Source organism: Babjeviella inositovora (genome assembly GCF_001661335.1).
Source record: "Babjeviella inositovora NRRL Y-12698 unplaced genomic scaffold BABINscaffold_3, whole genome shotgun sequence".
Lineage (NCBI taxonomy): Eukaryota > Fungi > Ascomycota > Pichiomycetes > Serinales > Babjeviella > Babjeviella inositovora.
This window is the reverse complement of record NW_017566840.1, coordinates 563199-588711: the sequence shown is the minus strand read 5'-3', so window position 1 is coordinate 588711 and position 25513 is coordinate 563199. Positions and strand designations below refer to the sequence as shown.

General features: G+C 48.3%; 12 protein-coding genes and 1 non-coding gene across 13 annotated transcripts; 5 read left to right on the top strand and 8 right to left on the bottom strand.

Annotated features, from left to right (window-relative positions):
* Nucleotides 1–163: 163 nt before the first annotated feature.
* BABINDRAFT_160540 (uncharacterized protein) lies at nucleotides 164–644 on the top strand (the record flags this gene model as incomplete). Its single annotated transcript, XM_019128293.1, has 1 exon — nucleotides 164–644. A coding segment is annotated over one exon (215 nt), but the record flags the coding sequence as incomplete, so codon positions are not given.
* A 1230-nt stretch (nucleotides 645–1874) lies between these two features.
* Nucleotides 1875–2661, top strand: BABINDRAFT_160539 (uncharacterized protein). Its single transcript, XM_019128292.1, has 2 exons — nucleotides 1875–1940; nucleotides 1991–2661. Exons 1-2 carry the CDS (start codon nucleotides 1898–1900, stop codon nucleotides 2578–2580), a joined length of 633 nt encoding a protein of 210 aa, XP_018986466.1. The 5' UTR covers nucleotides 1875–1897; the 3' UTR covers nucleotides 2581–2661.
* Nucleotides 2662–4381: 1720 nt separating this feature from the next.
* UTP15 (snoRNA-binding rRNA-processing protein) lies at nucleotides 4382–5875 on the top strand (the record flags this gene model as incomplete). Its single annotated transcript, XM_019130768.1, has 1 exon — nucleotides 4382–5875. One exon carries the CDS (start codon nucleotides 4382–4384, stop codon nucleotides 5873–5875), a length of 1494 nt encoding a protein of 497 aa, XP_018986465.1.
* Nucleotides 5876–6349: 474 nt separating this feature from the next.
* On the bottom strand, nucleotides 6350–7243 carry DRE2 (electron carrier; the record flags this gene model as incomplete). The annotated part of the gene is made up of 1 exon (XM_019132543.1): nucleotides 6350–7243. One exon carries the CDS (start codon nucleotides 7241–7243, stop codon nucleotides 6350–6352), a length of 894 nt encoding a protein of 297 aa, XP_018986464.1.
* Nucleotides 7244–8281: 1038 nt separating this feature from the next.
* On the bottom strand, nucleotides 8282–9724 carry BABINDRAFT_6967 (uncharacterized protein; the record flags this gene model as incomplete). The annotated part of the gene is made up of 1 exon (XM_019132542.1): nucleotides 8282–9724. The coding sequence occupies one exon, from the start codon at nucleotides 9722–9724 to the stop codon at nucleotides 8282–8284; it is 1443 nt and encodes a 480-aa protein (XP_018986463.1).
* Nucleotides 9725–11005: 1281 nt separating this feature from the next.
* Nucleotides 11006–11077, top strand: BABINDRAFT_t144. Its single transcript has one exon. It is a non-coding gene; the product is annotated as a tRNA-Asp (tRNA).
* Nucleotides 11078–11432: 355 nt separating this feature from the next.
* Nucleotides 11433–13232, bottom strand: PCD1 (8-oxo-dGTP diphosphatase). Its single transcript, XM_019128291.1, has one exon. It carries the CDS (start codon nucleotides 12860–12862, stop codon nucleotides 11819–11821), a length of 1044 nt encoding a protein of 347 aa, XP_018986462.1. The 5' UTR covers nucleotides 12863–13232; the 3' UTR covers nucleotides 11433–11818.
* Nucleotides 13227–15019, bottom strand: BABINDRAFT_120483 (Imp2'p). Its single transcript, XM_019126934.1, has one exon. The coding sequence runs from the start codon at nucleotides 14846–14848 to the stop codon at nucleotides 13592–13594; it is 1257 nt and encodes a 418-aa protein (XP_018986461.1). The 5' UTR covers nucleotides 14849–15019; the 3' UTR covers nucleotides 13227–13591.
* Nucleotides 15020–16145: 1126 nt separating this feature from the next.
* On the bottom strand, nucleotides 16146–17102 carry BABINDRAFT_33757 (methylenetetrahydrofolate dehydrogenase (NAD(+)); the record flags this gene model as incomplete). Its single annotated transcript, XM_019131650.1, has 1 exon — nucleotides 16146–17102. One exon carries the CDS (start codon nucleotides 17100–17102, stop codon nucleotides 16146–16148), a length of 957 nt encoding a protein of 318 aa, XP_018986460.1.
* A 481-nt stretch (nucleotides 17103–17583) lies between these two features.
* BABINDRAFT_160532 (uncharacterized protein) lies at nucleotides 17584–18733 on the bottom strand. The gene has a single exon (XM_019128290.1). It carries the CDS (start codon nucleotides 18603–18605, stop codon nucleotides 17853–17855), a length of 753 nt encoding a protein of 250 aa, XP_018986459.1. The 5' UTR covers nucleotides 18606–18733; the 3' UTR covers nucleotides 17584–17852.
* A 152-nt stretch (nucleotides 18734–18885) lies between these two features.
* On the bottom strand, nucleotides 18886–19655 carry DAD2 (Dad2p; the record flags this gene model as incomplete). Its single annotated transcript, XM_019126959.1, has 2 exons — nucleotides 18886–19448; nucleotides 19499–19655. The coding sequence occupies 2 exons, from the start codon at nucleotides 19653–19655 to the stop codon at nucleotides 19288–19290; spliced, it is 318 nt and encodes a 105-aa protein (XP_018986458.1). The 3' UTR covers nucleotides 18886–19287.
* A 202-nt stretch (nucleotides 19656–19857) lies between these two features.
* SGO1 (Sgo1p) lies at nucleotides 19858–21486 on the top strand. Its single transcript, XM_019128289.1, has one exon. The coding sequence runs from the start codon at nucleotides 19938–19940 to the stop codon at nucleotides 21429–21431; it is 1494 nt and encodes a 497-aa protein (XP_018986457.1). The 5' UTR covers nucleotides 19858–19937; the 3' UTR covers nucleotides 21432–21486.
* A 288-nt stretch (nucleotides 21487–21774) lies between these two features.
* On the bottom strand, nucleotides 21775–25194 carry BABINDRAFT_165837 (uncharacterized protein; the record flags this gene model as incomplete). The annotated part of the gene is made up of 1 exon (XM_019130372.1): nucleotides 21775–25194. One exon carries the CDS (start codon nucleotides 25192–25194, stop codon nucleotides 21775–21777), a length of 3420 nt encoding a protein of 1139 aa, XP_018986456.1.
* Between the last annotated feature and the right edge of the window lie 319 nt (nucleotides 25195–25513).

The window sequence follows — 25513 nt, the reverse complement described above, 5'->3', positions numbered from 1 at the left end:
GCCTCAATATGTAAGGCCACCGACTACCCTTGCGTATAGCTTACGGACGAAAAATATTCTCTATTGACTAATTATCAGTATCCACTATTATCTGCTAGATATACCGTAGGTATGTCACAATGGTAGACTGCTGACGTAAACCATTTAAGCCTCTCTGATACCACCTATGGATGTTATTGATCTACAAGCTCAGGAATACGTTAGTCTGCTGTTGAAAAATAAAATTTTGGATAGGGAATCAGGGTTGGGTTCCGAGAGGCTGGAAGATAGAGATAATATTAACAGGACCCACGGACTATATATTCTTGTAACTCCAGGGAAACAGTGGCACACGTTGTCACAAGGTTCAGCCATGAATCTTAGCCCGTATAAACCCATTAAATAACTAAAATGACATGGAAATATGCTATATAACGTTCCATGACCACCGTGATAGGCTACTCCAACACGAGAAACTGTTAGTATAGGAAACCCTACATCCTGCCTTGACTAAATAGTGGCGAACAAGACTAGTGCATGCATCCAATGAACGATTCGATGGTTGCCGGCTGGATTGAGTCACTCCATAGTGACGAAGCGGAATTTTAGCACATGGGAAAGTGTAACAAGCTGTATCCAGAAATACAACATGGTTATTGATGCCCGTCATATTAACCCCATAAAGTTTCCGCAGTGCATTCGATGCCAGGATTAGCACATGGGTCGCTACTTGCTGCGCACTGAAGAAGATTTTCATAGCCCGAATTTACGCCTATTACCAAAGCTATCGCGTGGAATTTGAGGCATACTGAGAGAAAATGCGACGAAACATCTTACTAGGAAAGGGCACCTAGCCACAGATGCATAGTAGAGATCACTACTGGTGTAACCACCTAGACACTCTCGTACAAGTTATTCAAACGTGTGTGCACCCTTACCCATTCCTGTTATAGGTTTGGCCACTGGTGGATATCGAATACAGCTGTCTCGGGTTCTCGTCCCTGACACGACAATCGAGGTTGTGTTTTAGTCATGCGCATAAATATACCGAGCTCTGTTCTACACGAGACAAGGGTTGATGCTGTCATGTCCGAGACAGCGGAGCCTGAGACAGCTGTGAGATTGGTTAGTTTTGTAAAAGTAGCGCTATGGTACCCAGCTAGACTACGTCGCTGACGGTTATAATGATAGTTCTATAGTTACAACGGAGCTCCAAATAGCCCAATTCCATCTTATTTTCGCAAGAGCAAACTACCTCGGTTGCAAATTTAGGAACTTGGATTTATAGTGTTTACTAAACAAGGTAAAGGATACATTTGATATGAATGAATATCATATAGCAACTCAGTACGACACCATCTTATTCGTATTTGGTGGATATAGGTAATATCGTAGCTCTTCTGCCCATCTTTATAAAGGGTGTTGTTAGAGTGTCCGGAGAACAACTTCCCCATAACTTCTAGCTTGGATTGCTCTTAGGGTTTGGCATCCAGGTATATATCCTCTCCTTTCCGGCTTACTGGGATTGCTCTAGAATGGAATTGCCGATCTTAGCCAGAATTCCACCGTCTCCGTAACCGGCGATCAGTTGACGTAATCCCCGGAAAAAAAGAAACTAGCACGGTTTGAGAAGCAAAAGCAATCAAGAACCGGCATACAGGCCGTTTCGGTGCATACGCCAAAAGAAACGTGCATGTACTCACGTGCGATAAGCTGACAACGGGAGGCCGAGCGCTTCGATCCCGGAAGAAGACGATTACAGTCACTGTGCAGGCGGCTATATATAGGCAGAGACTTTGCTCGCAAACACTTTTTTGCACTCTCTCTCCTTTTCCCACTATATTCTAACCTCTGTTCCACCCCTTTTCACATCTCTTTCCAGTCCGAAAGTATCTATACATTACCACATTCAAACACTATGAAGATCTTTGTTAAATCCTCCTCTGGTTCGCCAGATTCTCGTATGTCGCCACCGTCTCGTCATTAGGAGAATAGAGTACTAACCACCCAGTCTTTTCGATCACTATTCCCGATAACTCGAGTGTCATGGACTTGAAGACGTCGGTGATCATTGCAGCTCCGATCGCCGTTTTGCCCTCAGGCGCCAAGCCGTCTCTGTTCAAGCTAGTGTTCAACGGAAAGGTGTTGGATATCTTGTCCCAGAAATTAGAAACCCTCGACATTGTAGACCACTCCACGATTATCCTCGTCCACAACAACCATTCGCTCGCGCTCCAGCTGTTCAACCCGTTGAACTCGCCGATCATAAAGAAGGTGGAACTCTGTCTTGCCCGGACAGATTCGGCTACACTCTCCAATACCCTCACACCTACCACATCGCCCACCGCCGCCGCCGCCTCAGTCACCAAGCCCGGCATCAAACGCAAGACCTTTTCGAAAAAGACATGCCACTTCCTGCAGTGCCATCAGCCGCAAGCCAAGTTCATCGGAGACTGTACGTACTGTAACCACAAGTACTGCTCGAAGCACCGGTTAGTGGAGGATCACTCGTGTTCCGAGTTGAGGCACTGCCAGGAAGAGTACAGAGCGAAGAATGCAAACAAGTTGATGAACGAACAGACCTTTGCCAGCAAGGTGTAGCCCATTTTTACACATGCGTCGCAAGGTTATTTAATATTTTTTTTTTCTGGTAACCCTATGACGTATAGACAAGAGCAATGTATTGAAACCATGACATAACGTGTAGTCAAAAAGTGGTATCTGGACGATGCCAGCACATTCCCAGTTTGTTGGGATGTTGTAACAAGGCAGGTAACGTTTGGCCTAATATTTTAGTTTAACGATTTATTACACGTGTTACGATTCCGTTTAGAAAGAGCCAACATGAATGACAAAATATATAGTTCGACTAGGTGTAAAGGGTTTAACCTTTTCCTGGAGAGGAAAATACTCTAACGCAAACCAGACGACGCGGGAAAGTCTATTTTTGTGCTGTTCGGACGTTGTAAAACCAGCCAGAGTTTCATTTTTAATCTGTGAAAGGCAGGACGCTTCGGAGATAGTACGAGGAAGGTATGATAGCTAGTGATTTGGAATTACCAAACATAGTTCATTTAGAATAAATCGGTAATAATTCAGGGCTCAAGAGAAATTTGGGATGCTTTTCTGGTCTTAGACCAAGGTACTTTGTTGGAAGCAATTGATATTTGCCACTCACCACTTGGCTAACAAAAGTTGGAGCAATTCAGAGAATAACTGAAAAAAAAAAAAAAAATAAATGACTTTGCTGCATTAAAATAACGATATATATTACCTCAGCCAAATTCAAAGAGAATAGTGGCGTACTATTTTATAAACTCTAAAAAAAAACAGAAATAGAGCATGAAGGTTCTCTGCCAGCATACCCCCGTGTTACTAGGATTGGTAACATTATTGGCCTAACTTGCACCATTCCGACTTTAGGAAAATTTATTCATCATCCCCCAAAAACTAGCCCCTTATGGTTTCCTGGAATGCATTTTTAAACATACAAACAGTATCATAGATCACCTCAATTGTTAAACGTGAAATCCATGACACGAGAAACAATATAGCCGTTTGAACTCCTCATTTCCGGCCACGGTTATCTACACAGAAAAACTATTGATTGAGCAAACATAGGGCTGTCACAATTTTATTTACCAAATAACAAATATACAAGTACCGGGCTTTAGACATTCTTAGATACCTAAGCTCAACTAAGAATCCCCGATAAATACTGTTGATCCCAATAAATGATTTGAATACAATCCCTTTCCTTATTTTATATCTACCCCAGTCTGGTTATCACAACACGGAAGCAGCTGGCCATACAACCAAGTCTCCTGCCTTATCTTTTACCCCTTGTGTAAAATCCCCCTCGTCATTCCACCCCTGCACTGAGTGCGTATATCGTCACATCTTGTCACTCGTTGCACCTTGTCACATTAACCCTTACCTAGTAGCCAAGTAGGGAGAGGGATCTTCTAACCATTTTACAGGCACATTTTGCTTACTTTCTCCTGCCCTTTCCTAACCAAGCGGTTCCGTGTATCTCAAAGTACCAGTTCCGGTGAAGCTGCATGATGGTCTTGATACACTAAGCCCATACATTTGGACCACCCTATAAGGCATTATCCAGCTGATTCAATTATTCACAGAACCGGTACCAATCGGCGAATGGCATGCCTTCTAGCAGGTTCAATGATCTACCTAAACATGTGTATCGTCGCCTACCACGAACTTACTCTTACCAGGAGAACACCGGGTAACACTTTATCCTGCATTCAAGCCTCATCTCTATGCGTGAAAAATTATAGAGAAAAAAAAAAATCATGCACACCAAAACGGTATGAATCTCCGCCTTCCCAGTCATATCGCTCCGAGTCCCGCTATACCGACCCCAATCCAGCTTTGATCTATAATGTCCTCCACCAAGACCAGAGTGCAGCCGCTCCGTGCGCCGACCGCGGCCCAGCAGACTACGCCTGAGCAGAGATACTGGCGCGGATTCACCAACACACAGCTCGTCAAGGAACACAACGCCATTACGCACATCCATTTCAACCCGGTCAGTCCGCATGATTTTGCCGTTACATCCTCTACTCGTATCCAGGTATTCGGCTCCAAGACCCGTCAGGTTGTCAAGACCTTTTCCCGTTTCAAGGAGACCGTTTACTCCGGCGAGTTCAGACACGACGGCAGGCTTCTCGTCGCCGGTGACGCGTCCGGGCTCGTGCAAATTTTCGATGCACACCAGCCAAGAACCTTGCTTGTGACGCTTAACCCATCCACCCACCCGACCCACGTGACCAAGTTCCACCCTACTAATTCCACCAACCTCTTGACCTGTTCCGACGACCGAGTCGCGCGTTTATACGACATCACGTCTGCACAGGCTCCCGTGATGTCCTTCGATGACCACTCCGATTACATCCGTACCGCGGCTTTTATTCCTTCCTCGAACCTTATCACTACCGGGTGCTACGACGGGTTCGTGCGCATTTTCGATGCTCGTATCGGCGGCTCTGCCGGTCCGATCGCCAAGTTCGACCAGGGCGCACCGGTCGAGGCGGTCATGGCGCTCTCGCCAACCACACTCGTCACTGCCGGTGGCACTTCCGTCAAGGTCTGGGACATGGCTGGGGGCAAACTCGTGCGTGACTTGTCCAACTTCACCAAAACCGTCACATGTCTCGCGGATGCGGGGGACAGAGGGGTTCTCGCGGGTTCCTTGGACGGCCACGTCAAGATCTTTGACTCGTCTGAGGACTGGGCCGTGAAGTTTGGCTGGAAGTTTGGCGGTGGCGTTTTGTCGTGTGGGGTTTCGCCAGATCACAAACACTTTGTGGCCGGCTTGACTTCCGGGTTGCTCTCCGTGCGCACCCGAAAGACCCAGCCGAGGGTCAAACAGGGTGTCAAGCAGCAGTCCAAGTCCAACAGTTTTGCCAGAATGATGAGAGGTGCTGAGTACACTGGCGAGTACGAGCACCGCATCGTCAGCGACAAGCCAAAGCCGACTAAGAAGTTGCGTCCGTTTGAGAAGCACTTGAACGGATTCCGATGGGCTGAGGCGTTTGACGCGGCTTTCACCACTGGCCAGGCCAAGGAGGTGACAATCACGATTTTGAACGAGTTGAGAGCCAGGGGAAAGGTGAGAGTCGCGCTTTCCGGCAGAGATGAGGCTTCTTTGGAGCCGTTGATCCGTTGGTCCCACAAGAACATCGAAGACGTTAAGTGTGTGGACTTGGTGGCGGACTACGTCAGCGTGTGCATGGAAATGTATGGTGCGGTTGTGGAAAAGGCGCCTGTCTTGGAGGAGTTGTTGCTTAGCTTAAAGAAGAAAGTGGGCCAAGAGGTTGAGAAGGCCAAGGAGGCGTCTAGGGTTGAGGGCATGTTGGCGTTGTTGAGTGTTTAGGGGTGTGGATTTCCGTGACTCTACCACGGAAAACCCATAGCGGCCATGGAGACCATGATTATAGCAAAGCGTTTCGTGCTAGATCTCTCGTTTCATAATTGTATCATAACCTTAGCGGCATCATAATAAACAGATTTTATTAAAAAAAACAAAAAGAAAACCTATGTGATAGAAATAGTGTACACATGCGAATTATAAATAACTAATATTATTCCTAGAACCCTTGTAGCAGCCTAGTGATTCTCAGCAATCTAATGAGGGTGTCCAGACCCAGACTTGAACTCGCATATTATTTCTTTACCGTTTATTGCCTTCTTATGTTTCCAGACAGCCAATCCCGCACCAGCGCGATCAAGGTTAATAATATGCCCGACAAAAGCTTAGTTCCTCTCCACAGGTTACATCTATATTACTACCTACTCGTTTTTGCTAAATGCTGACATTATAATAAATACGTGGCCGTGCCACCACTTTCTAGAAATCGTCCCCCATCGCGTCGATCGACACCACCTCGCCTGGCTTGAATGGAGGAAGGCCCAAATACGGACAGCCGTCACATCTGAAGGCGTCACCTAAGGCACATGACCCACAGCTGCCCTTCTTACCCTCAATCGTGAAGTCGATCTCGGTGATGTCTGCACTGGCAAACTTCACAGCGTTACCCTTCAATCTGGTTTCGATCTCGGCAGCCTCCGCGGACGCAGACTGCGCCATCTTTGCTAACAAAGAGTCTTGGACCGAGCGCTGGGCGGCGGTCTCGAGTTCGTCGAGCTCCTTTAGCCCGCACGTGCAGTCCTTACACGCCTTTCTTCTCCTTTTGCCAGTGGGCAACTCACACTTCGCAGGAATCACAAGGTTGTCGCGTCTTTCATCGAGCGAAATAAGCTCGTTTTCATCCATCTCCTCGTCGTCCGATGCGTTGTCGAAGTATGCTAATTTGGCAGCGTCGGGCGCCTTCTTGAACTTGGGCAAAGAGCTTTTGACATCTGGTTTTCTCAAGAGAACAGCGGCAGCTTGTGCCTGGGGCCGAGTCCATGTGTTTGTGCCTTTATCCACGGCAAACCCCTCCATGATGGCGTCAAACGCTTGTGCTGGATCCAACGACCCTTCGAACACACCAGCCGGCTTCAAGGCCTGGAAGATGAGCGGAAGAACCGTCTGGGGCAAGGCTGTGACCTGTGGCGACACGTAGCGGATTATGTTGTACTCAACTGGCGCTAACTGCACGACTCTGTTCGCCACACGGTCGATGATGTGCTGGGAAACGGTGGCACCCGGATGTTGCGCCGCGACTTGCCGCTTCAACGTGGCAACCTCCTCGGGTGACGTGACTATCGTGGGGTGCAAAAGAAGGAGAATACACGACATGAGGCTGGAGATAATAAAGGGTAAGGGGAGAGAAACTCGGGGCGTGGTTGTATGATTTCGGCGTGAACTTATTGAGTCACTGAAAAATATTTTGGTGTTTCTTTTTCGATTACAAATCAGACTGGTCCGGTGCGCGCATTCTGCGTGGCGGTGGTGATGAGAACTCACGTGATAGGAGGCGGGGGAGGTGGCTGTGACCCTTATTGGGGAGGAAAGATAATGTCGCAAAGAGAAACGTTTGGTATACAAAACGTTGATGAAAATAAGGGCGTATTATGTGCTTGTACCCTGGATACACACTGATACGTAGTGAAGGGCACAAATCCCTCGGTGGGACTTGATGATCATGTATGGAGGTTTTTAAGAGTACTGATTTCAGGGTGCCTTTGAGATGATGACCACACAGTAAAGGAGTTAGTGCGGCATCCATCGTATTCTTCACCTAACTACAATATACACCCCTGGGGTCATCATCCTAAACAGACTAGAATCAGTGCTGCGTCAGAGGTGATTTCATTTATCGCTTTGTTAGAAATTGGTTATGGTTTGACAGTTGCAGTTGTAAACTGACTACCCGAACAGCACAGAAAGATCGTTATGAATGATAAAACCAATCTTTTCACAAACCCACGACATCTTCAGTCGGACTGCTATTTCATCGTCCTCAGAGCACTGGCTCCTATTCTCCCCAATACGGAACGATAGCTTATGCCGAGTTTCCTGCAGATTAGATAACCTCCCGATTGCTAAGCTTAGTAATTCCGTGTTACGCTTTCCCTTCCACAGTTTGGATGTAAAAAATCTCGACACAACCTGAAGGCAGCACCCAATATGCAAACCTGGGAAAGCCGCACCCTATGATCAAAAACACAATATCCGGATCCTTAGGAAATACATCAGATTCTCAATTAATTAAATCCATTCATTAAACATTGTAGGGATGAAGCCTGCATCGCAGATGGCGCTAAGAGAATAGTAGCCGTAAAGTAAAAGAACGAGCAATGGCGAAATGACAAAATTTTAGACACCGTACGACAACTACTTAAGACTCAATGTTTCCACCAGAGGCTCCTCCTCATCATCTATCGCGTGCTCGTAGATATCCGAAAGCTCTGGTTCGTCATCATCATCATCGTCATCATCATCGTCGTCATCGTCACCGCCTTCCATTTGATCCTCGTCTTCATCCTCCTCCTCGGGATACCCTCCCAACTTCATGACGATCTTGTCAACGATCTCGTTCCAGTCCATCATACCACCCATACCGATATCTCCAAATGAACCAACCACCTTCTCCACCGGTTTCAAGACCTCGATCCAGGACATCTCCTCCTTGATGAGCTTCAACTGGCGCTTCGTGATGGCCGAGTTGTATGCGTGGCTGACCATCGCGGGCGCGAGCAAGATCGGGTACTGCGTGTTCCACGCGCGGATTACATTCGTCAACAAGTTGTCGCAGAGGCCCAACGCGATCTTGGACAACGTGTTGGCCGTCAACGGCGCGACGATTAAGATGTCCGCCCAGCGGCGAAGCTCGATATGCACCACCGGGTCCAGGCGGTTCGTCCAGACCCACTCATCACGGTCGCGCCACATCGTTACATGCGCTGGTAGCTCGTGCTGCTTGTGTGTGAAGAAGTGCTCGGACGCCTCTGTCAACACGAGCTGGATGCAGATCTTGTCGCGCGTGTAGATTTCCTCGAGCTTGCTAATAATGTTCTTGATTTTGTTGGTGGATGTGGCGCCGCATACCCCAAGAAGTACGTGGAATTTACCGTCCTCCATGTTGAGCCGCGACTCCACCGATATTGGCTGTCGCGTGCGGGGGCTTTTGTCCTCGAGGCTCGTGGTGGAGCGCGCAGCAGGGGTTTCTGAGCCTTCGTGGATCGTCGCTGAGCCTGATCGAGAGCGGGTTCCACCACCATGTCTGAGCGTGTCTTCGACGTAGAAGTGGGCGTGTACAGATGGCGCCTTTTGGTGGTGCGGTGTCTGTTCCGGTATCAAAATCCGGTCGATGGACTTCTCAATGACCATAGCCTCTGATAGGATAGGCTTAAGATCAGGCAGGAGCTTGTTAGGCAGCAGCTTGTCAGACAAAACTTCCGATACGGGCTCGGACAGGATGGAGTTGCTCTCAGGCCGCGGCGAAACCGATTGTACTCGGTTGAGGAGCGCACCGCCGGCTGGAACCGTTTCTCGGAGGCTGGCCGTGCTGGCCAGTGGCAAAGTCTCATCCAACACTTGCTCGAATTTCATCCGCTCGTCATCGTCGGTCATTACCTTGGCAATGGACGTCTGTGCAAGAATTGGCGGCGGCGACGGGCACCTGAGCGAGGACAACGCCATGGCGCGCGGCGAGGTATCCACCGGCACCGTCTGGGACGAAGCAGTGGTAGTGCCGCAGTCATTGAAGGTGACGGATGCTTTGCGCAGAGATTCGGGCTCCAACGTTTCTGGAATGTCTGATGAGAGAATCAGCATAGCGAAAGAGTTTGCGTAATTGTTTTTGAACTGCGATGGTTTGCGTGGCTCTAACAGTGGATGCTTATTGGGCGTGTAGTAATGGAAAAATAAATGTAGAGTGTCGGTAAACAAATAGAAAGAGACAAAAAATTGGGCGGAAAGAAATATTTTAAAAGGGCAGAGTGCCAAGAGTGTTTTTGGCTCCTGTTGCGACCAGCGCCGAGGAGCGTGGCGCAACAGAAAAATAGACGGAAAAGTATGGCGTCACGGGGCGTAACAAGCCACTGAGGCGCAGTGAATTTCGACCGAGGCGTAACGGTGACAATCCTATACTCGGTAGTCACTAATGTATATGGATATAGGAGAGAATTGTCTCCAGAATCTTCCAAAGTGGCGTGATAGTTTCAGGCAGCATGGCCTAAGTTTTGTGCAGCTACTGGGGAGATTGGGCGTTACGGGAAAAATCACAGTGGGACCAAAGAATGTTCGAGAGCATTAAAATAAAAGTTAGTTTTATTTCTAAGAATATTCTATATTGCTTGCCGTGGCTAATTGATTTCTATAACTTATTATTAACAAAGATATTCAAGGGGAGATTTAGGGTTTGATTGCTACGACTTTCGCTTAGTAATTTCGGCTCGGCCTACAACCGAGCCATGTAAAAACCCGGAGGTCGTGGTGCTACCAAAATTAATGACTGTGTTCTCGGGTTGATTCGGTGGGAACAGACGCATATTGAACATTCAGCGGGGTGTGTGTGAGTGAATTCTAGCTGGTGAGCCTGCTTAAAATCGGTGGTTATTAATCCACTGGATACCGTGGTTAACTGGGAAATATAAATTTGAAATTTGAATATCAATAAGTTAGGGGCTGATTAGTTCATCTGGGTTTAAGCTTATAAGCTTTTATTTAGCTTGATAGATTGTAACCGGCTTTGGTGTTTGTGGATAATAATTGAGGTTTGCGTGTGGAGTCATACTGTTAGTTATGCCGATGGAGGGAGTTAGATTTTCAAAGTTCCATACACAGACGGGCTTGGTAAAGGAAGTACACCCAAAACCTACGTTTATGCCTTAGACTTCAGTCGAATAAACTCGCAGCTCTTACTGGATCATTTCTAAAGAGAACAACACTCACAGCTTTGAACAGTAGAAATTGATGATAAAAGTGACCGAGGAAGCATTGAGCTTTAATCTTGTATATCGAAGGCGGAACGCTTTTCCTGAAGTGTTACTTCGAAACGAAAAAAATCTTTATCTAGTATAGCAAGCCATATGAATTTCCTGACATAGAAAACCTTCTGTGATAGTTTAGTGGCTAGAATCCCCGCTTGTCGCGCGGGGGACCGGGGTTCAATTCCCCGTCGCGGAGTTTCTTTTACATTTTTTGGCCGGCATCAGGGTGTGGGGACGTAAAAGGAAAGCCACTTATCGGTCGAAGAAAGGAGTGGTTGATACCTGGCTGGTCTTGCCACTTTAATCTTTGGAAACAATGCACTTATTAGCGTCCCTCATGATTTTCATACCTTTATCCGTTACATTTTCATGACAATCATATGAAGAGTGCTCAACTGGTTATTTCATACAGGCACCTAGAATCTGTGTTGCTTCCATGGAGACGGAGCAAGGCTGCAAGATCAGTCCCAGACTGGTTTATGATCCGGATGAATCCCGAATGAGCATACTCTGGATGATATCCTTATACGGTGGGTAATACTCACTGAAGGCCATGTCATGGATAGACCTGCTTAAGAAATTTTTGAGTAGCACAAGTAGAGTAAACCGTAATCTCTCTAGTGCTCACGTCCCTCCACTGAACGGGACGATTTGGGGTCAAACGGAAGTAAATACTAAAAATATCTAGCTTTAAAATCACCATCAGAGACTAAATAGAACGAGAGCACGAGGAAGGCACACAATTATCCACACACTGGCACCTTCGGCTAAGTCAAGATAGCATGCACCAAAAATGCACGTACAGCCTTCCCACCTGGACAATATTCATAATGCCGAATGTGAATCCCCCTATTTCGCTTGCTTTTCTAGACTTTAGTTTCTCTTTACCAAAATCCACGAAACATTTCTTAGCATTAATTCTATTCCACCTATTTTGCTACAATTTCGCGGACGCATACATCCTCTTCAAGCGCTCAAACTCCTCTGCAGGCAACACATCCTTGAAGCTGACGTTTTCGTCACCTTCGATCAACTTTTTTTCCCATGGAGTGCGGCCTTTAGCATTGCCCATGGATTGACCACTGTTACGTAACGCGTAAATCAACTCCTCCTCCCCTATCTCGGTGTCGACCAGCGACGCGTACATGATCTCAGCCAAGTCGTGTAAGATATTGGCAGTGAGCCCCCACACATCCTTGATCATATCACCGGTGATGGAGCTGCGCCTGTAGCCAGTTCTGCCATAGCTGATAGCCCGTTTTTCGTCGTCAGACAATGCTTCCTCGTCTGAGGGCAAGTCTGTTACGTTGTTCAACCATTTAGGCTCATGAGCGCTTTCTATAGGGAACAAAAACGACTTCAAGCACCAAGGAATGCCTGCCCACTTATACACACTTCGTGAGCTACCGAGGCACTCCAACGGCTTTTCAGGGGCTTGCTCTGCAAGGTAGCTGAGATAGATGTCGCGCACGGGCACCGAGAAGATGGAGGATGATTCGCCGGGGTTCAAAGACAACGCAAGCTCTTCGGCCACCCTCTCGGAGGTTTCTCCGTCGCGGGCCTGCCACGATAAGAAACCCACACATGGCCTCACCGCGAGCAAGTTACGTGACATGTAGCACGGCAACTCGCCGAGCCGTTCGATCAGACACCCATATGCGTCCATAAGGCGCTGCGCGTCGCGCGCGATGCCGATCTCTTCCTCTGTCTCGCGGAGCGCGACATCCCACGCGGTTTCGAGCCCCGTATCCGCCTTGCCACCCGGGAGTGATATCTGCCCTGGGAACGATTTGAGCTTGGACGAGCGTTTGGTGAGGAGCACGCGGAGCTCGCCCTGCGAGCCGAGGAAGAGGAGCAAGAGGACCGCCGAGCGGCGGTTCACGGGTAAATGGTGCCACACGGTCTTAGGGCCGTTCTGGAAATGACGCGGTGCGTACGCACGAATTTTCGCGAGGTATGTCGCAGCGTTCTGGACGGTCATTTGGGAGGTGATTTGTGTAATTCGGATGTAGGAAAGGGGGCAGATCGGACGGTTTCGTAAGCTTCTTCTTTCGGCGGTTGGTGGTTGCAGGATGAGTGCTTCTTTCAGACTGCTTGGCTGAAAAATGAGAGGCTTTTAGAGGTCCCTTTATCCGAACGGAGACAATATAGGAACGAATACGGCGATTGATTGACGGGGTCAATACTGAAACGTATACGATGTGCGAAGAAGAGTTTCAAGCTGGCTGTAAGTGACTCTTTTCTCCACGATGCAGGCCGGTGGAGAAAAGCAGCACGAAGCTTTCGCATGCGAGATCGGAGATACGATTGGCCGTGGGCGGACCAAGGTCTAAGTAGAACAAAGTGTCCAGCACCAAGCTTGTGAATTATAGTTTAACTGCAGTGAAATCCGGAAGTATAAGGTTTGTGAGAAGTTTCTACATGTGATATGGCTCGGGAGGTGGATAATGGCTCGCTCATGACGTTACCAGCGCTCATTTTCAGAGATGCGTCGGCTTGCGCATCCGGGGACGTGCATCATGAAATAGTCACACGTGAAAGGAAGGAATAGTGAATAGATTCTAGTTTTTTCTCTCTTGAGACTGCCAACATGTATAAGTTATCTGCCATGACTACCAATAGAGTCCAGATCCTACAGCCATAGATCAACTACAAAAACCTCACAGTAGAATATATTACAGGTCTCGCTCACACAGCCTGGGCTCGTTCGCTACACCATCGACCGCTTCACTTCCACGTCCGCCATTGACTTGATATTGTTTGGAAACTTGTCATCTCCCCGCTTAATCAACTGCTTCAAGCGCTTGCGCACAACCATCACTGGCACCGACGAGTTTGTGACCAAGTAGTTCGACAAAGACCCGAGCAACACACCCTGCAATGCAGATTTTCCCTTGGATCCGACAACCACCATTGTCGGCTTCAAGTGGTTGATCACCTGCGTGAACAAGTGACGCGGCAACGGGTGGTGCATCACCTCAACCACGACGTGGATTTGCAAGCGCGTCTTGGAGAGTAAGCGGTTAACGTACTGAACTATGACGTTGCAGTTCTCGATGCGGCGGCGGGCGCGCGACAGATCTGACGAGGTAAGCGCGCTCAACTTCTCATCGTCCTCAATTACCTCTACGATGTAGAGCACCGAGCCGTCCGCAAGAACAGACCCGATACACCAGTCGAGCGCGTACTTTGCCTCCTCCGAGTGGTCGTAACACACCAAAAACGACTTGGGCTTGCGCGCGGGATCAATCAATTGGAAAAAGTCGCCACGCGTGAGCAGCTGGATCGCGCGCGCGTTCTCTACGTTCAGGTCCACCGGACTGATCCGTGTGGAGTCGTTCAACTTTTTCGCAATCTCCAAGTCGATCTTGTTCTCCACGTCGGACGTGTACGGAATCACCATATCCGGGTCGATCAGCTTCGGCTTCTGCGACGGTCTGATGATGTTGGGATGCGTGATCTGCTTTTTGTACTCCGTGTACTCCGTCGTGTGACGCAACTTGTCGAGCTTGTCCTTTCTTGCCAGATGCACGGCGTCCATGTTCGGGTAATTCAACTTGTCTGAGCCCGTGAGCTCCTTCTTCCGCGTGCGCACAGTCTCGACGAGACGTTCATCTACCGGCGACCTGGCCTCTTTTGCGTTAGAGATCGCGTTTTCGTAAGCCAGAATCATCTGTAACGCTTCGGTCTTGGACGGTCCTTTTTCGTCTTCGTCCTCAATGAGGGTCACCCCGTCCACGTGCGCAGGGTTGTAGTTCGGCAACTCCTCCTGCGCGATCTCGTAGTCAAACACCTTTTCGTCATCGCTCACTTGCTCCTCGTCGCTCGGCGCATCGGTGCCGCCGCGCGGCGCAAGTCGCTCCAGCGGGTCGTGTGCCGTGATTGAGAATTTCATATCATTTAGCGCTTTAGCGGCCGGGTCGCGCGAAGCCGAGCGACTTCGGTTCGGGGAAACCGTAGTGGACATTCAGATTGTATTATTGAAGCGGGCAAAAAGGGTTGTCAGGTAATGTAGGTCGATTATAGCGGAGGACTCAGGTAGATAAAGGATCTTGAATGTCTGAAAATCAACGTCACTTAAAGTTCAATTGGAAGCTCAAAAGGATTGGGTTGTCACAATTATCAATAGTGGAAGTCGAATGATCTATGACTATCCAGTATGATAAGGCTAGAAGGGTGGATAATCTGTGTGACTGCAAAAAAGGTGTAAAGGAATGGCAGAACTGGTTTGGGCAAAGGGGCTATCGGTTGTCTGATTCATGGGGCGGCCTATAGTCCCTTTTGTTGCCCCTGCACCGAAGGCGCACTATCAGAATCGACAGAATGCCATAAGCGATGTGTCACGTAGGGTTACCCGGAATATTTTTATCACGTGATTTTTGACGTATGCCAAGAGCTGCCAGTACAACGGAGCTTCGCTCAATGTATACGAGAGAAGTTTCGGTTTTAGGTGCTTATGTTTGGTAAAAAGGACAAAAGGGGGTGCAAAAAGGGCCATGTTTAAACCAATTCATGTGGACTAAAAAATCTACACTATCTGGCAGATGCGATCGAGAGGTAATCCCGATGATACCCGGTGATTTCAGCAAATATCCATAACCGGTAGTCAGGGTTCGGTAGTCGTAACCAATATTACACACATTGTGTCTTTAATATCGGTTACGATCTATGAATCCATAAGACAAGCCTAGAGGCTATGTCACGACCTTGGAATTTTGTCTGCAACCAATACTTGGTTTGGCGAATAAGGGCACCTAGTTGCGTTTGGATGACAGTTCAATCATAGACACGACAGGGAAGCTTAGGCTTTGGACTGTAGCCACACAACTCCTTTTAACTGCCGGTAACAACCAGATGCTATAAAATGAAAGGCATGAGGAAAATACTTTGGTTACAATTTGAAACGCTCTTCATATGGTATTCAACACCATGGCCTCCAAACGGAATAGACCTCGCAAAGGAGGACAATAGATAGCTCTAGAGTTGGAAACACGCATGAGACTGGTAACTTCTCTTCCAGGGCTGTACTTTAGGAAGGGGGAGCGATTGATGCTTGCTTTTGTTAACTGGCCATTGAGCCTGGCGGGTCGGAGACTAATAGTGGATACAAAATTGATAATTGTGATGGATGTGAGACAAATAATATACCCCGACCCTTTACACTTCTCCCAAAGCTACTGCGCCTTGTAAGCTTCATAAAGTGAAATATGTATTAAATAGTGGGCGTAATGGTGTAGAGAGAAGTAAAAGTACTATGGTACAAGCTAGACAGCATTCTCTCTTCTCTTCTTGTTCTCAATCAATCTGAGCAAGTTTCTCAACAACATGGCCTGGGTAACCTTCCCAATATTTGGAACATACAACCCAGCCTTGGTTTTGATGTCCTCCCGGAAGTTCTTTTCGCTTGAGAAGTTGATGCAGACAGCGCCGTTCTTGACGGCTTCGGTGGGGAACTTGTAGGCTGCCGTAGGAACACCGGTGATAATGACGTCGGCCTCAGAGATGAGTTCGTTCAACTGGGAGGTTCCCTCCAACGGCTTCACCTGGTGTCTGCTCAATGACAAATCGTTGCCCCTGGTGAACTCCTGGATGTTGTTGATGTCCACAGAGTAGACAGTGGCACCGTCGTTAGCCAAAAGAGCCGCAAGGGGCCTACCCACGATCTCCGACCGATTCACAATCACCACCTTCTTACCGTACAATCTGTTACCATAGTCAATCAAAGGGTTGTAGACCTGCAAATACTCCATAATCTTGACCACGGCCAAAGGCGTGCATGGCAAAATCGACTTCTGCTGCTGCTGCTCGTCCAAAAATCTGATGTTGTGGTACATGTTTCTGTAGTACAAGTGGTTCAACCCCTCGACATCCTTATGCGGGGAAACACACTGCTGCAAGTACAGATCCTGCAGGTCTCCAAACACTGGGAAGTAGACCATGATACCGTGCACCGAGGGGGTTTCGTTGGCCTTCAAGATGTGCATTTCTAAGTCGTTCTTGTCGCACTGGATTAACTTGTAGGTGAAACCTAGTGATTCGGTGGTCTTGGCGGACCAATTAGCGTACATCACGGCGGCAGGATCATCGTTAGCCAAAAACCCCACGAGCGTTGGTTTAAAGTCGAGCTCAGCGACGCCCTGCTTGATTTCATCGCTGTATTGAGCGGCAATCTTGGACGCAAGGATGGTCTTGCCTGGGTAAACTGGTTTGGGAGTAGACATAATGGGTAGTTAGAGAATGTTGAGTCTCGTAGGTGCTTGACGGTGACAGTTGAAAGTCTTTAATGTGAACACACAAGTTGAATGAATATACGCGTAATTGAAGAGGAAGGATACGGGTCAGGTGGTGGGTCCTCAATACAATATATACCCATGTGGTGCATAATTTTCAGTGTCCTGCGTGTTAGCTAATTAATTGATAAGCCGTGAATAAGAGATACGGTGCTGACACAATTTTTGACTCTGGCTGAGAGAACGTGCGTAGACCGGAGATTTAGCCTTCGCACGCACATGTGTAACATATTTCACATTGGCCCCTAGTGAGGACGACTACGAGTTTTTAGTACGTGTAGTGAAAGTGTAGATGCAATATTGTCCGCCTCGAGGGATGCGAGTGCCCAGTGGTTTAATCAGTGATCAGCAAATCAGCTGAAATATTGATATTTTTGCCTTTACCGGTTGATGGCAGCTTGCTTTTATTATTAATTGTCTAGCATCTGATGGATTATAGATAAATACTCAAGAGGATAATATTCAACTAGACACTTTGAAAACTTTCCACAGGGTTTGCGGAAATCAGCGGGGGTCGAAACAATGGTGCTAGACTCTTGAGCATGCATTGCTAACCCTTAACAATGAGCTCAAAAATATATGCTATAGATACATCCACACAAGAGTCAATTAAATTGTTTCACCCCAATTTAGATGAACCACGTAAAAATACGCACACTTCTTGGCACCCTAATGGGTGTCCTATATCCGCAATCTCTTGTCATCCACAGTGAGGGCTTCGTCAACCTCCTCAAAGCCCCTTTTTCTCTTAGCAGAGAGCTTGTCCACGGTGACCTGGTAGTTGTAAAACTGGTCCTGGGGTTGGCTATGACCTAGGTGGTGAAACTTGTCATCCTGTTGGTACGAACGTAATGTCTCATAGTTGGTCAAGAAGTTTTCGGTGTCAAAGTAGTACAAAAATTCTTTCAAGGTGATCTTGCTGCGGTTAATGGCCAAGTGGATAATCTCCGGGAACGGCTGGAACTCGCTGATGGTGGCTTCTAATATCTCATTTTTCCGGTAGTTTTTGATTATGGAGGAAGTGGGAGACAGCGGACCAAGAGAAGTAGTGGAGTTCACTTTGACAGATACGGTATTGTAGAGCACCTTCATCCAGTGAATGAAGAAGTTTTGCTGATCCAACGGCAATCCCAAGATCTGCAAGGTGATAATAATGCTGGTCAAAGAGCTACTCAATTCTTTAAAAGGTTTGATGTTCTCTTGTAAGGCATACTCGTGGTTGTACGTGTTCCTAATGGGGAACGGGGTGGAGGAGGAGCAGGACGCTTGAGCGATGGAGTCGTTGACCATGCGAGCCATTTCGCTCTGTATATCATTTAGGAGCAAGCTGAGTCTGTGTTGTAGGTCTAGAAAATCGTTGGAAGCATCAATATACACCTGGATCCTCTGTAGATCAATGGTGCTTTCGTGGACGGGTTCCAGGAAGATATACATGATAGAGACTTGAATGAGGGGCAGCAAGTCTTGGTTAGCGGGGGACACGTGAGGTGGGATATACGTCGTGTTTATGAACTGTGGTTGACTTATATACCTGTTTGTAGTCAATATGTGGTGCGGGAAGAGAGAGGAATGTGTAAGAGCATATGCAAATGTCCGAGTGCTAAATAATTTTTCATATTTACAGTACGCGAGACTTTAAAGTTAGGCGTTTTGTGCGTTCGTTTCTTTTCTGACGTACTGTGCCGTTTTGCCGCACGTGAGGCTACATATCGCAAGACAGTTTAATATATTGGAAATTCACGGAGACATGTTATATATATTACTGGTGGAAGTTCCCCCACTGTACATAAACTATGACTTTGTAAGTGGACCATCTGATTCAGCATTCATGCCATCGGGTTTTTCGTGCGATACTCAAGCTGACATAGCTGAGTATACTGGTCGTAATGCGATTCCGATAAAAAACGTGAATTACCTCTGGGGCTAGGCTATATGTAAGAGGCATTTAAGGAATTATCTCTATAATGGGGCCTGAGCGGTGTGAGACCTGAGCGGTGTGAGACCTGAGCGATGTGAGACCTGAGTGACGCGGAACCTTGGCGACACAGGACCTTGCGGATTAGTGGCATTCCTTTCATAGACGAGTTGAGGTCCGTTTAGGGAAAATCCTCACGATTTATTCATCCTCTGGTTCCAATCTCATCCTCACGAGCGTCTCGGGCAACGGAGGTTCCTCTTCGTTTTCGTAGTCATTCTCGCTATACTTCATCAACCCCATCGAAGCGAGCGATACTGACTGGATAATACTATCCCAGTTGGAAAGCACAAGTGAAAGGGCTAGACACTGTTAGTACGTCATTGTCACAATAGATCGAAAAATTACGCACCTTCTGTCCCATCGGCCATAGTGGAGAGCTTCTCCTGAAGGAGTTCGAGCTGGTTACCCAAAACCTCGCTGTATTCTTTGACCTGGATGAGTTTGGCCAACTCGTCTTTCTTATCCTCGATTCGTCTCGTGATTGGGTTCAGTTTTGATTTCTCCATTGTTCTAGTGTGCAGTAATATGATATACACGGCAGTTCGTGATATGATTCTAAGCGTGTTTCTTTCATATACTTTAATACCGGGGCTCAAAACCTCCGACATAAACAAACAGCCGCTAAGAAAACCTGAGCCGCAGACTATTATGATTTGGCGTGAGGCACAAACGATTCAGATTGACAAGATTTCAAAATCTTTCATTTACAGGACATACTTGAGAACCAAATACCCAGCATAGTTTCTTTATTTCGTTCTTCTGGAATCAGTATCAGTCTTTGATCCATAATGGCCAGAACGAAAAAGATTACGCCGTCTGTGAAATCCAATCCTCCCCCAGCCCCCACTCTTTCCCAACAAACCAATACCCACCTAGAACTCATCAGAAGAAAATATCTCTTACAAAACAAATCCTTAGCCAAATCTAATTCCGTCATGTTGACCAAAATCGCCAACTTGGAAACAAAAATCAGCGCGTTGATTACCGAAAACATGGATCTACGTCAGCAAAAGACGGCGCAAAGCAGAGACAGCAATAAGCAGTGGCTAGATGAAAAATTAACCACAATCGAAAACGGCGTGTACACCAAGTTTGAGGAAATCTCGCAGATGTTCCAGAACATCCGACACAACGAGGGCTTGGCCGAACGAGAGACGGATGGCGAGAGCCGCAGCCACAGAGTAATACACCGGGCGAGTCCCGAACACTCGGGCAGGCGAAGATCTTCCGGGCGCCGCCAGTCGCTGGTGTTTGACGACATTCCAAATCTAGACGAGTCGATAGATGATTCGTTGGTGAGTACGAGAAGTCATCGCATACAGGAGCCCCAGAACGGTGAGAGTGTACCTCAGCGCCATGACAAGGTGTTTCACAATGCGGTGTCAGAGAGTGAAACCCGTGTCTGCGAGAAAGAGGAAGAGCCAAGCAGTTATGAGATTTCAGACTATATGATCCCGGAGTGCGACGAAGAAGAGGTACAGAGTGTGGAGATCACGCTTGCACCTACTCCCAAAACTCCATTACCGACCGTTACTGCGTCCAACGGCTTCAAAAAGAACACGTTCGACCCACTTCTGTTCCCGAGTACAGACCGTTCCTTTACGGTGTACAGCGACGACATTGAGGAGGGGGAAGCAGAGGAAGTGGCGGAGAGTGAGGCAGTGTTGCACAACCGTTTGAAACACTCCAAGCCCTCCAAACCTAAGTCGCTCCCTAAATCTGAAGAAGCGATGCCACGTCCGCAGTCAGTCGTCGAAGAGTCAACTACTCCCAGACGTGGAAGGGAGCGCAAACAGGTAAACTATGCGTTGCCGTCGTTGCGGGCCAAGATGAGAAGACCTACCGCAAAGCTTGTAGATGCAGTGGTTGAGGCCCCGAAGGAGGAGTATCAGGGCCTTATTATTCCGGCTTATAAGGGTAATCAGGCGCCTGATATTAACACTGTCGAAGCTACCACAAGGAAACCCTTGCGGGATGTTAGCCGGGCCACCAACCTGAAGACAAAAAGGCGTCTGAAGATCCACGACCCCATTGCTGAAGGACTGAATACTAAGACCGATGACCCCGACAGTAAAAGGCAGCTTATTGATGAGACCCTCGAGCGGATGCGTGAGGCCTCTAGGGGTGTGGAGGAGCCGAGTGAGAGTGCCAGCAGCGTCTTTGATTTTGTAGACGACCCTACCAAACTTTACGTTGACACCAGCAGAAGCAGCATTGCTAAGAAGCGCGGCAGCAGCTTTGGGGCCAAGCGGGAGAAGAGAAGACACAGCATGATTTTATAAAAACATGTCTGATTTAGCTGCGTTACTTAAGCTATTGAATGTAAATATCTTGGCGTTATCCGTAGAGTCGTGTGGTATGCCTACACTCATTCTTGGGGAGGCATTAACCATACCCCCTCAGCATGAACGAGTCTGAGATTTACCAAGCGAAGCTAACATAATATAGCCTTAAACCGTGGTGGTTTTACCGGCCTTGCCTATACCGAGAGGCCGGTTATGATTTGCAGTGCCCTCGTCGAAACGCTGAGGCTGCCACCTGACCTTAATATACTATCATATCGAAATAGCATTACTCCCCACTACAGCATGGATACGCAGACATTACAGAATTAATAGCCATATATTACACGGACTGAGAGGCCGCGCTTACAAGTGACTTTACACAGTCGCCCAACAGGCATTGCTGGACCTTTTTCTCGTCCTGGGCGATCTCGTCTCCTAAACCGGTCAAATCCTGGCTATCAAGAAAACTGTATCTGCCCAAAAGCTGGTTACGCAGAATAGGAGTACCAAACACCTGCAGTAAATTTAGTAATCTGTCGAGATCAATGCCGTCTCTGGCTGCACCATCTTTGAAGAGCAACGTCATGGTGTTGTAAAACACCGTACCCTGGAGAGACTGTTTAACATACTCGTCAGACTTGTTGGCGGTAACTGTGAGGGTCTCCCAGTCATCCACGGCCAACAATCTAGCCCACACCAACCTTTCGTCCAAACGTTTCTCATCCATGGTGGTGTAGTGCTTCATGGACACCAACTTCAATGCCCAGTACAAGTTATCCCTGGACGGCCCGGCTTTCTGGGCATCCAACAAGGTATAACAGTCGATCAACTCGTCGACCTCTAAGGATCTGTTCGCCATCAAGCGACCTAACGCCTTTCTCAAGATCACAACGGAGTGCAGATGCTTGGCTTCTTGGAGACGATTGGTGAAGTTGGCGACGACAAATTCCACATCGCGGGCAGTATTGCTCTTGTTGACAAGCTGGGAAAACTGACCATATAAGCTCTGTTGGATGGAAATCAACTCCAACTCCTTGCTAGTGTTTTCGTACATAGCTTCCGCATCGGAACTGGCGTCCTCCGCAGCCAAAAGCGCCAATTTGGCAACACTCAATTGCAACTTTCTGTGTTTTTGCGAATTGTCATCCACTTGGACGACCTTTGTGATGGCCACAGCAGCCTCGACGTACCTAGCGTCCAACACGTCTCTGACCCAGGAGAGCTTACCGTGGTTACCCTCATCCAAGTACCGACGCAAAAACTCAAAGTACTCTGGGAACGCGGTCAAAAGCGTCTGGAGCTTGTCGTTGACAAAATAGTAGGTGTACAAGTCCTTGGCAAAAGCATAGCCAAACTTCTCGAAAAAGTAGTCGAATCGACTCGAAATCGTTTCGAACTCCGACGAATCCCTACCAAATTTGCTGATTACCATCTGTCTGTCATCGTCGCTGATCTTGGCCAAGGACTTGAAGTCACCGTAGGTCTCGCAGAGGCGTAACGCCTCGGGTTTTCCGTCAAATTCCACTAAGGCGTTGATCCAGTATGGCTTGCGGTCCTCGTAGTACCCCACGTATTCCTTCATGGTTTCGGCGTCGCAGCCCTTCAATTGCATGAACGTTACCGCATTGTCAAAAAGATAGAACAACGCCTGTGTGAAGACGGTGAGGTGGTGTTTGATTAACATAAGCGCATTGACATCCTTGATATCCGTCACGCGATACGTCTCTACCATTTTTTCAAAGATGGAATCAACCTGAAACACCAAACGGGTCTCGAAGACCCACATATTTTGGGAGCCCACATCAGTACTGGCCAACTGAAGTACGCCGAACCGGTACTGCTCTTCAGTCTCGTAAATTGCTTGTAGCACGTCCACCACTAAGAGGGAAAGCGCCGCGGTGTCCACCTTTTTCGCCAAACAGGCCTTGAGGAAGCCAGAGAGAACAGCGTTCACATTTTCGAGTCCCTTCATAAAAAAAGTCCGGATCACATCGTTCAGGCTTGCTGGAAGTGTATCCTTGATCACCGCCTCCAAGACCGCTGAGGTTTCCTGTCTGGATTCGATGAACGACCAGAATGCTGCACCAACGGCAACCTTCTCGAGACTGGTGACGACGACAAGCTTCACGTCGGTGGGTATGCTAGAGAAATTGTGTGCCACGTAGAGCACCAACCGCGATAAAGCCTCGCGGCGCCGGGCCAAGTGATCCTTGAGCGACGGGGAGAACGGCGGGATGTATTTGGACGAGTTCTGGACGATTTCACGGGTCACAAGAGTGATAGCTTGCTCAAACACTGCGCCAGCAATCTCGGTGTCACACTGGTAGGCAAACTCAATCGGGTTGGCCTCCACAGAGCCGTAGTACACGGCCTGTTCGATGTGTGATTTGACAAGCTGCACAGGCGACACCAGGTCGGCTGCCACTGAGCTCTCATGGAACCGCTCCACACGGATAATCCCGGCGTTGGAAGTGATAAGCACAAGGCCAGAGTTGCGGGAAATCTTGCCGGATTTGGAGTCGACAAGGACATCTTCGGCACCCACCCCGAGGAGCCTAACGGAGCGCTGGAAGGAAATGAGGTCCTCCCACTTGTGCGACGGCACGCTTTCCGGGTCGACAGAGGTTAACACATCGGTGAGGATGACAGACGAGCTGGTGACGATATAGGCGGTTGTGAACGGCTGGGGTAAGAACAACTTTACGGATTCGTGCTCACCGCATGCGTAGGAGGTGATTCTCTGCGACGAATAGACCAAGGCGCCTGTCGCGTCGATTTTCATGGTGAACACTATCAACGTCCTTTGGGCGATCTCGTACGGTTTGGCGGTGGAGGCAAGCACGAGGTAGAGATCGTCAGCGATGGGCAAGCTTTGGATGTCAAGGATCTGGAGCTTGACCTCGGCACCGGGAAGGTAGCCATCGATGGCCTTGAGACATTGCGGGGCCAATGTGGTGGCCGCGAGCTTGTGGGCGCCGCTACGACTGCATGCGAACCGGTGAAAGTCGCCGATCGAGTCCTGGATAACAACCTCCCGGGTGCCCTGCGCGAGGATCTTGCCCGCACGCATTGCCACAATCTGTGGCTCCGTTTTCCTGGCAATCCAGCCAAACAAGGAGCCGCGCGCACGCATAACTTCGACTTTGGTGAGATTCGGTCTACCCTGCGAGTCGCGCAAGGACACAAGCATCACACGGCCGGCGTTTGTTGCAACCATGATTCCCGCAGGCTCGATGTTCTCCGCAAGGTGGATGTATTCGTTCTGCAACCCGAGATGGTATTCGATGCTCTTGCTGTTGATGATGCCCAACGCCGGAGCCGCCGTGATGGCCTCGTAGTACTTGACTCGACCGCTATAAGAGTCAATGATGACCAAACCTGGGTCCGAAGAACCGGCAGAAGGCGCCACCAAGATCGCGAGCGGAAGCGTGTTATTCGGGTTGGGCGTTACCGGAAACGAGATCGTCAACGGAACGCCGTCCACGGATGTGTAATCCCACACGTACACTGATGTTTCCGACACAATGACCGCGTGAGATGTGGTCTGGTCGGTATAACCATGAGAGAAGTCCTGTTGCTTCAACGCCGGCGGCACCGCGGGCAATCTGCTCACGCAGTACTTGTCGTTTTTGGTCAACTCCGTGACGCCGGAGCTCGAGAGGTCCTGGGTTTGGCTGACAGACTCGACGGTGTGGTTCGCAGAGGTGTCTGCTTCCACAGAGGGTCCGTGTGCCTTTCTGGCACTGAAAATGAACGACATGGATGAGAGCAATGGGAAGAAGGCAATGGGGGTGTTGCTTTCAAAGTTGATCTGTTTTATTTTGGCTGGCTAAATTTGATTGGGACGGGCACGACTGATGACTAGGTGCTGTCTGTTGCTGGGCTCAAACAAAACAATGGTAGATATACACCATATATAAGCCGATTTATAGAAACCTATTTAAAGGTCTATGAAAAGAAAGAAAAAATGAAATAAAAGGGCGGATTTAAAACATTCATAGAGCTTGAATCCTTGAGGTACGGGTGTGCAACAGGTCTGTCGCCATACATGGCATGCGTCAACTGGAGAGGCTAGACGG

Bases quoted from the DNA above. Each gene is read 5' to 3' on its own strand.
- SGO1 (XM_019128289.1), top strand. From the start codon at position 19,938: ATGGCCAGAACGAAAAAGATTACGCCGTCTGTGAAATCCAATCCTCCC.
- BABINDRAFT_120483 (XM_019126934.1), bottom strand. From the start codon at position 14,848: ATGTCCACTACGGTTTCCCCGAACCGAAGTCGCTCGGCTTCGCGCGAC.
- BABINDRAFT_160539 (XM_019128292.1), top strand. From the start codon at position 1,898: ATGAAGATCTTTGTTAAATCCTCCTCTGGTTCGCCAGATTCTC. The intron at 1,941-1,990 runs GTATGTCGCCAC...CTAACCACCCAG, and splicing joins CTCTGGTTCGCCAGATTCTC to TCTTTTCGATCACTATTCCC.
- BABINDRAFT_160532 (XM_019128290.1), bottom strand. From the start codon at position 18,605: ATGTATATCTTCCTGGAACCCGTCCACGAAAGCACCATTGATCTACAG.
- PCD1 (XM_019128291.1), bottom strand. From the start codon at position 12,862: ATGACCGTCCAGAACGCTGCGACATACCTCGCGAAAATTCGTGCGTAC.